Source organism: Vipera berus (assembly GCF_964194415.1).
Source record: "Vipera berus genome assembly, chromosome: 13".
NCBI lineage: Eukaryota > Metazoa > Chordata > Lepidosauria > Squamata > Viperidae > Vipera > Vipera berus.
In genome coordinates, this window is record NC_138216.1 from 9,785,118 (window position 1) to 9,795,172 (window position 10,055).

At 44.2% G+C, this 10,055-nt stretch overlaps 1 protein-coding gene across 1 annotated transcript in view; it reads right to left on the reverse strand.

Annotated features, from left to right (window-relative positions):
• Positions 1–9,381, reverse strand: part of DNAAF8 (dynein axonemal assembly factor 8) — a gene marked incomplete at its 5' end in the record, with an annotated part of 107,776 nt that extends 98,395 nt beyond the window's left edge. The window contains 5 exons of the mRNA XM_081337968.1: positions 1,313–1,454; positions 2,962–3,064; positions 5,240–5,749; positions 7,415–7,528; positions 9,250–9,381. Coding sequence (XP_081194094.1) covers positions 1,313–1,454; positions 2,962–3,064; positions 5,240–5,749; positions 7,415–7,528; positions 9,250–9,381 — 1,001 coding nt within the window. The remainder of the gene's footprint in view (positions 1–1,312; positions 1,455–2,961; positions 3,065–5,239; positions 5,750–7,414; positions 7,529–9,249) is intronic.
• Between the last annotated feature and the right edge of the window lie 674 nt (positions 9,382–10,055).

Here is a 10,055-nt window from a genome sequence, read left to right on the forward strand (position 1 = left end):
ATCGTCGTCATAAATAGGAGCCAGTGGCCAAGCGTCTGAATTTTGATCATGTGACCGGGGAGATGCTGCAATGGTCATAAAGTGTGAAAAATGGTCATAAGTCACTTTTTTCAGCACTGTAGTAACTTGGAACAGTCATTAAACAGTATCTGAGGGGCTGCCACAAGGAAGAGGGGGTCACTTTGTTGACTCTTTTGATAAAAGAAAAGAATATAAGTACTTTTGTTTCTACTTGGAAACCACTTCTGGACTTTGTGCTTGAGGAGGAAAAAAAATAAAGATGCTTTGATATTTTTTTTTAATCCCATTTATATCCCGCCCTTCTCCGAAGACTCAGGGCGGCTTACAAGCTTAGCAATAGCCTTCATTCTATGTATATGCCTGCTTATTAGGGCTTTCACACACACACACCAAGCGGCATTATTACAAAGTCAGCTTAATTGCCCCCAACAATCTGGGTCCTCATTTTACCTACCTGGGAAGGATGGAAGGCTGAGTCAACCTTGAGCCTGGTGGGACTCGAACCTGCACTAATTGCAGGCAGCTGGTGTTACTTAAGGAGGCATTAGCCCACTGCTCCACCAAGGCTCTTTTCGGTTTTACCCATTAGATTGATTTGTTGACATAGAAATGGCTAGTTCATACTATTGCAGAAATCTAAAAAGTTGAGGTTGGATGTTAATGCCTTACATTACTGCAACAGAGGGAGTCGGAAGTCAACGCCTGTTGTTTTTTTCTTCCCACCCCCTTTCCACACTTCTCTTTTTCCCCTTTCCCCTCCCTTTGTTCCCTATTATTTGCTTTTGTCTCTTCGCATTTTATCGTAAAGGTAAAGGTTCCCCCGCACATGCGTGCTAGTCGTTTCCAACTCTAGGGGCCGGTGCTCATCTCCGTTTCAAAGCCAAAGAGCCAGCGCTTGTCCGAGGACGTCTCCGTGGTTATGTGGCCGGCATGACTAGACACCAAAGGCGCACGGAACGCCGTTACCTTCCCACCGTAGTGGTCCCTATTTTTCTACTTGCATTTTTACGTGCTTTCGAACTGCTAGGTTGGCAGAAGCTGGGACGAGTAACAGGCGCTCACTCTGCTACGCGGTACTCGGGATTCGACCCGCCAAACTGCCGACCTTCTGATCGACAAGCTCAGTGTCCCAACCCACTGAGCCACCGCGTCCCTCCTATCTTATAAGTGAATAAAAATTAGAAGAAAAGAAGACGTAGAAACGTTAATCGGAAAAAACTCCTACTTCCTGAAAACATTACTTAGAGAGGTTCTCCTCTCCTGCTCCATCAAGGACACCGAAGCATCCTACCTTGCATCTCGCTGGCATTTGTCGTGGGTGGGTGGCTTGGGAGGGCATCTCTGCCAGCGGGAGAAAAATGCTTTCGACTGCTTGCGAGACAATTCCTCTAGTTTTGCCATCAGCTTCGATTCGGTCACAGCCCTGAAATGTTCTGGAGGTGGGGGAAAAAAAAAAGAAGAACTACTTAATCTTGCTGGGAAAAGAAATGTCAATATCTTTAGTCTAGCCCACCAGGAAAGCTGTATGGATTACTCACTCATTTAGAGAGCATTTGTATATCCTTATTTACAGGAAGGCATTAGGACAATCCTATCTCGTTCAAAGGAAAAAAAAGAAAGTTCTTTCGCAACAGAAGCACACTTGCTATTTAAGAGCTGAGAACTGGGGAGAAAAATTACGGCAATGTTAACAGCCTTCAGCCAACTATTGGTTTGGTGTAGACTCACAGGTAAAATAATCTTGCAGAAGTTTCCAAAATCTTTATATCGTGTTTCCCCGAAAATAAGACCTAACCGGAATATAAGCCCCAGCCTGATTTTTCAGGGTGCTCGTAATATAAGCCCCACCCCCAAAATAAGCCTCAGTTAAGATTGTCAGCCAGATGGATGCATTTAGTACTGTATTTCCCTGAATATAAGATCTAACTGGAAAATAAGCCCTAATGCGTCTTTTGGAGCAAAAACTAATATAATATTTGGTCTTATTTGGGGGGAAATACAGTACGTTTTGAGGGACGCAGTGGCTCAGTGGGTTAGGACGCTGAGCCTGTCGATCAGAAGGTCGGCAGTTTGGCGGGTCAAATCCCGAGTGCCTCTGGTGTCTAGTCATGCCAGCCACATGACCACGGAGACGTCCTCGGACAAGCGCTGGCTCTTCGGCTTTGAAACGGCCCCTAGAGTCGGAAACGACTAGCACGCATGTGCGGGGGAACCATTACCTTACTTTACCTTACGGTACATTTGAAAGATGCCTAATGCTCGGAATAGCCTCCACTGAACAGTTTTACAGGTAGTATGACCACAATTGACCCCAAAATTTCTGTTGCCAAGTGAGACATTTGTTAAGTGAGTTTTGCCCCATTTTATGGCCTTTCTTGCAACAGTCGTTAGGTAAATCACTGCAGTTGTTCATAACGTGGCTATTAAGTGAATCTGGCTTCCCTAGTGAAGTTGGTTTTTTAGAAAAGTGATCACATGACCCTGGGAAACTCCAACCGTCATAAATATGAGTCAGTTGGGGAATGTGATTTATGACTGTTAATTGGAGGAGGGAATTGTGCTTTGATACTATGTGCCCAGGGGAGGGGAATTCAGTTTTTGGCTTCGATCATGTAGTGCCGATATTATGCTACTCGAATAAAAGATCATTTAAGGTAAAACAATGCCTCGAAGTTCTTTTGAAGTTTCATCTGTCGGAACCCTGACACCCTGTCCAGTAAAGGCAGGTTACCTAAGATTATGGGAGCTGAAGTTGAATTTCACCTTGAGGGCATCAGATTGGGGAAGATAAAATAATCAAGAAGAATCTGAATACATTACACTAGGAATAACTATTCAAGCATTACCTGAACATCTGAACATGGTGTCCCTCTGAATAGACAGCTGCATTTCCACTGACTGTTGGGGATTTAGTTGTGTTCTAATGTTTTGTGAACTCACCACGGCTCAGTGAAGGAGATGTAACGTCCTCTGGCCAGCTTGTAGCCTTATCTTGCTTCTCCAACTTCTGGAGAATATTGTCTAGATCCCATTTCTCAATATCCTGGAAGGAGGACAGTTTGGGAATGAATAAAAATTACAGTTGCCAGCCCCTTGGGTTCAAACGCCAAAAGTTTCTTTGGAGTACACATTTGTGCTTTTTTGTGACTTTAAACCATATCTGTCTTTTCCCAGGAAAATGCCCCTGTATTTCCCAAGCTACCTTTTGGAAGTCAAATGCAAAGTACTGCATGGCCACGATCAGGACCACTTACAAGTTAAGTTTAAAAAGTTGTTCTGTAGACTTGTGGCAAAGAGCTTCTGTGATGCAGGAAGTATATTGTTTCGACACGAGATGTGTAATCAATGATAAAAAGATTTAACTTGCGCAATCTGTAAGTCATGTCTAGCTGTAAATCATTATGACTCTTATTCGTTTTTATTAAGCTTTATAACAGCTTCCCTTTGGGCCACTGCAAGTTGTCCTTGTGCATTAATCCATCCAATTTTATTTTCAGTAAGTGCAACATTAAAAATTTAGCTGGTTTGTTGTTGTTGTTTTTTTGGCCATCAATATAACACTTTTTATACCAGGAACATTTTCAAAAATCGCCCACTTTTGATTGCGCTATAAAATGCATACGGACCCATCCAAGCTATCAGGCTATTCCATAAGGTTCCGTCTGTCTTTTTTTGCTCCCAAATTATATATTGAAAAAGACAATATAAGTGCCAAGTTTCAAAATACGAACAGTTAGAGATGTGTGTTGTTATTTCTTTCATATCAGAGCCCCCAGCTTTTGTGTTATAAACTGACAGCTTCAGGACCACAATAGCAATTGTGCATCATTCTGAAGACATAAACTGCCAATTACCGCTGAATAGCATCACAGTGGCAACAAATATGTAAATTTAAGCCTTTCATTCTGATTCAGACACTGTTGGCCATCAAAGCTAATGTGGTTTCCATTGCAAACTCCCATCTATTTTTTGCCTCTTAAAAGCGGAAACAAAAAAGGGCCATCACGTGGTTCCTGGTTGCTGAACCTCTAAGAAATGGAAGACCACCTTTCCACCCACCCGCCCCCGCCCCAAATTAGCTCTGTTCTGAAACAGCAAAGGTTTGCTTTGGCCCTTAATCAGATGCTCCAGCTCCATTTGTCACATCAGGCTGGAGCTAACTGTGACTTGGCAAGTTCCCCAGAGATTCACTGATTGCAAAGTGGAGAAGAGGTGAAGATGGCAAATCCACAGGAATTACATTTAAAGCCTTTTTTTTCCCCTCCAATGAAACGTGACCAATTATGCCTAAATCCACTTCAGCTACAGGGGCGATATGCACTGCAACCTTCGATAAATTTGTTATGCCCAAGAAATATTCAGTAAATGGGCTAAGTTCATGAGCTCTGGAAGAGGACTATTTACAGTTCAAAAGTAGACATAGTTTTGCTAGAATTAGGTCAAAGGAAAGCTCCAGCTCTGGGGCATGTTTGAAGCTTTGGGGACCTGGCTTAGTCACTCACATTTCTCCTCCTGCATAAAGAAATATTATATTGCTCTGCTAGTACACAAATACATTCATCCCTTGTAATTAATCAGTTCCTAGGGCCATTGTGCCATCACCATCTCGATTTCAACTATGGCCCCTTTATGACCTGTGGACCAACTTTGACTGGTTCAGGAATTCTGGGAGTTGAAGTCCACAGATCGTAAAGGAGCCGTTGTTGCCCACCCCTAAACTAGACCATCTAGTTTGGTCTTATTGCTCCTGGTTAGTGAGTCATGGTGGCGCAGTGGTTAGAAGGCAGTACTGCAGGCTAACTCTGCCGACTGCCAGGAGTTCGATCCTGACCAGCTCAAGGTTGACTCAGCCTTCCATCCTTCCGAGATGGGTAATGTGAGGACCCAGATTGTTAGGGGCGATAGGCTGACTCTGTGATCTGCTTAGAGAGGGCTGTCAAGCACGACAAAGTGGTATATAAGTCTAAGTGCTATTGCTATTGCTTTGGCATTCCTTAGTATTTCCACAAAGAATTTTTCTGGTCCTCCCTAGAGATGCGGAGAACTTAACTAACATGTTAGCATATAATCGCAGAAGTGGTGCGACAGTCGTGACTTTGAGGACGAGTCCTAGGTCACATTTTGCAGCACCATCGTAACTCCAAATTGTCGTTAAACGAACGGTCATAAGTCAGGGACTCCCTTACAGAGGCAGATAAGATCCTATTCCGAGCCATACCTTGAAGCGAAACAATGTCAGTTCCTGGGGATGTTCAGCTGAAATGACTGCCTCCTCCTTTTTGACCTCTGCCGTTCTTCCTACGTTGTTTTTATTTTGGGGTTCTGGATAACCTAGGTCAGAAAGAGGTCTCAACGGTGCTTTGGAAAGGATCTTGGTTTCGATGAACTTTCTCCGCTCCTCCTCACCACCATCTGACATCAACAAAGGTGGTGTTTCCATGGCTGTTATCATGCCAGGTGATGAATCTGGGGTGTCCTTCTCTTTCTCAAGATCCCACACTTTTCCAGTGGTGGCTCTTGAAACACCCTCGTCAAATTGATCCTTGTCGATAGGGAATTCCAAAGAACTAATGGCATCTTGGCTCGGCTCTTCTTCGTTTTGAGATCTGAGGTCAAGGAAGAGGTCCCCCCTAGATTTGGGCGGAGGGATCCCTTCATTCTGAACAGTTGAACTTCTCAGATCTTCCTTCCAGATATTCTGGGGACGTCTCATAAAGGAAAAGTTTTCCTAAAAGTTCAGAAGAAACACCGGTTACATTGCCATAAACGGTACGGGTACTCCTCGACTTATGATAATTAGGGGGACCAGAAATTCCGTTGCTAAGCAAGACAATTAAGTGAATCATGCCCAACTACACAAACTTTCTTGCGATGTTAACTGAATTACTGAACTTGTTAAGTGAATTGTGCAGCTGTTAAGCAAATCCAGCTTCTCCCATTTTGTCAGAAGCAACGGGGAAGGTCACAAATGGCGATCACGTGACCCTGGGAAGCTGCAAGCATCATAAATACGTGCCAGTTGCCAAGTGTCTGAATTTTGATCATGTAACTATGGGGATGCGGTGATGTTCATAAGTGTGAGGAGCGGTGGTAAATCCCTTTTTTCCAATACTATTTAATTTCAAATGGTCGCTGTTAGGATTAAGTGAATGGTCTTCAAAATTTAATATTCTAAGAAAAAATTAGTATTGTAAGAGAAAATAGCTGTAAGAAGAAATACCTAGCTCAGGGGTAGGCAGACGTGGCTCTTTTATGACTCGTGGACTGCAACTCCCAGAATTCCTGAACCAGCATGGCTCAGCTTGGAAACCTCTCCCTTTCCCCTCAGCATGGCTGGCTCAGGAATTCTGGGAGTTGAAGTCCATGAGTCATAAAAGAGCCAAGGTTGCCTTCCCCGATAGCTGAAAGATAAAACCAAATTGGATAACAGGAAAGGCAAAACTAAAACTGAATAACAGGAAAGAACCTATTGTTCTAAGAAACCATAAAATACCCCAGAATTCGAAAACAAGCTAACAGAGCATGCTCAATAGACTATTGAATATTAGCTGATACACCTTGCATATATTATTTCCTAATTATAATGCACATGCAATGTGTGATTTAGTATGTTCAGGGAGGGTAGCAGGAAATATGTGGAAGCCGGTCGGAGAGAATGTAACCTCCTAGTACCTCAGCCAATGGGGAATGAGGAAGGATGGGCAGCTGGTGTAAGGAATATATAAAGATGTTGATTTGAGATGATGATCTTTGGAGAGAACTAACCTTTGATAGCTTCTCTCCCCGCTTATTGTAATAAACAAAACAAGGAGGTGTTAATTGTGTCTTGGCTACTTATTGATCAGGGGAGCTTGCCACCGGTCAGGAAAGAAGGTAGCCAGGAGCACATAACAGTTGCTAAACAAATGGTTGCCAGTTGAGGACTACTTTTAATTTGGAAAAATTGAAAAACTTAACAAGTTGAGGCAAAAACTGTGCCCAGTTGTTGCATGTGCCATGCCACCCACAAAGACAATGTTTATACAACAACTTAACTGGGTAAGTTAAAGTTCTAGCAGCTGCCTTTACACAAGGTGTAATGCTTGGGTGGTGTTACCCTTGGTTATGTTTGTCGCTGTGATTAGCGCATTGGGCAAAACCGGCCCATTTGTTGGCTTGTGCTTCAGTGTTCCGTGCTTTTCTAGAAAATGGTCAAACACAGTGAGTCGAGTAAGTTTTGAAACTGCAGCCAAGGAAATTTGTACAAAACCTCAGCCAGGGCAGCTCTTTAAGTAAATTTTAAAAAGCTCTCTTATTTAAGGCTTTAACAACTTGCTGGTTGGCCCAACTAAGCCTTAATAATTCTGGTTAAATACAACCACACAGAATAACCAGATAATTTAGAATCAAGGACCTGCAAGTATGATTCTTCCAGTGGAAGATCTTCTAATTCTTCGGTCAGGTCAGGAATCAAGTTGGACTGATCTCGTTGGAAGAGAAAAAGCTCGGCGTCTTCATCGCTCTCAGCCTGTGTCATGTAAGCAGTGGAAACTGGATGAAATTTATTAAAAGGCAACAAACAACAGAAAACAAGACTGACAACTGCCTACTGTTTCTTTTGTAGATAAAATGGTAAACATGTTGTGAACATAAAATTGTAAACGTAAGCTTTTACTTGGAAGAAATAGAACGTAAACATGAAATCATAGGATTGGAAGGGATCTTTGACGTCTTCTACTCCAATCTCAAGGAGATCCTATACCAGGGGTGTCCAACCGTAGCAGACCCGTGGATTTCAACTCCCAGAATTCCTCAGCCAGCCATGGGGAATTCTGGCCTTTGAAGTCCACAAGTCAGTCAATCAATCAGAATAAAGCTGGACGGGACTTTGAAAGACTGGTAGTCCAAACCCCTGCTCAGCAGGAGACCCTATTAAAACTATTATTAAGTCTTAAAGTTGCCAAGGTTGGACACTGCTGCCCTATCCAAGGGTAGGCAACCTTGGCTCTTTTATGACTCGTGGACTTCAACTCCCAGAATTCCTGAGCCAGCCATGCTGAGGAGAAATGGAGAGGTTTCCAAGCTGAGCCATGCTGGCTCAGGAATTCTGGGAGTTGAAGTCCACGAGTCATAAAAGAGTCAAGGTTGCCTACCCCTGCACCTATAGGCCTTATACCATTCCAGAAAAATGGTGATCTAGTCTCTTCTTGAAAAGTTCCAATGATGGACCACCCACAATTTCCAGGGTTAAACCAGATTGTTGGGGGCAATAAGCTGACTTTGTAATAATGCCGCTTGGGGAGGGGGGGCGAAAGCCCTAATAAGCAGGCATATACATAGAATGAAGGCTATTGCTAAGCACATTGGTTTGTGCTTCTTAGATTGTAAGCCGCCTTGAGTCTTCGGAGAAGGGCGGGATATAAATGGGATTAAAATAAATAAATAAATAAAAATAAACCAGAATCTCAGCATCTATAGCAGACATGTCAAACAGAAGGCCCGGGGGCCGGATCCGGCCCATGAAGTGGTTTCATGTGGCCCACGAAGCCATCCTGGAAACAGTGAGGGAACGGCCCCCACTGCCTTGGCCCTGGCCCAGAGACCCTCCTTCCGCCAGAGACCCCCAGATCTGTCCCACTCCTGCCCAGGCCCCCATAGGCACCCTTGATGCAAATGATGTAGAGCTGGCCACGCCCACCCAGTAGGCCATACGCACTCTAGCCACGCCCACCCAGTAGGCCACGCCCACCCATGCCATACACCCCCCCTCCCGAGGGCAACCACAATGCTGATATGGCCCTCAATGAAATTGAGTTTGACACCCCTGATCTATAGCATTTCACTCGAAAGTACCTTTAAAAATAAAATAGGACTATATAAATGACAGCAAACAATACATTAATTTAATAACATTTTTTAAAAAATGTTTTCTCTGTTTATGGATGTATGCCCTTGGGACAAAACATTAAACTCAACTTTTACAATACAGGAACTCATCTTGAATTTCTATGACTATCACAGCCTGCTTTGCAGGGAAGGGAAGCTGCTTCATCTAATCCCCCTCAATTTTGTCTTGGAACAGGGAACAGAGTCTTGAAAAATGCCTCACTACTCATTCTGCAAATCTCCACCTATTGGATGAATAGATTCCTACGACTTGATCAGAGTCACTTAAGCGAGATGGGAGGTGTAGAAATTTGGTAAATGCATGAATAAAAATAAGTGACACCAAACAGAACCGGGATTTACCAAGGATGCATCAGAGTCCATCGAAGGAATCTGATCTCTGATTGCAGACAAGAGGGATCCCCACCGGAAGCGGGGAGTGCCATGAAAATCAGGGGGATCCCCTGTTTCCTTATTTCCATCCTCCGATGCCATCTGAAGGGGACCCGGGCTACTCGTTGAGAAAGGATTCAGTGCACGGCACTAAAGACACAAGGCAAAAATTGCACACACACACAAACACACAAAAATCAGCATCCACCCAAATGGAGAAATGCTGTTTGATACAGGTTCTCTCTGGAAGTCTTTGCCAGTCTTGACCCCTGAGGACCAGACAGGCAATTTGTTTCAGTTACATCGATTAAATATTTCTTTCAATTGCAGCAATTAAATATTTCTTTCAATTGCAGCAATTAAAAAGGGGGGAAAAACAGCTTGGAGGCAATGAACCAAGAGTGAGATGCAGGGAGGAAGGAAAGGGAGCCCGGTCACTATGGCAACTGTCCATCAATTAGCCCCGCCTCCTAGCAACGGGGCCAGCTTTCGGCGCGTCCGTAGCAACCAGAGGCGGCAGTCGCCGTCCGGTTGAATACCGCCTGGGTGTTAGGCCACCGGCGTAGCCCAGCCGTTCTCACGACCCCTTCCTCGCCACAAGGGAGGAACCGCACAGCGTCCGCGAACCGCAACCGCCGTTAACTCCGAACCGCATTTCAAACGGCGTGCGTTTCCCGGCTTTGGCTCCACCCACTGTGAGGTCCTGGCAGGACAGCAACGTCCATTTAGCGTGGCCTTCCTTCCCTGCTGGGAAATGACTAGCCAATAAAAAGCTG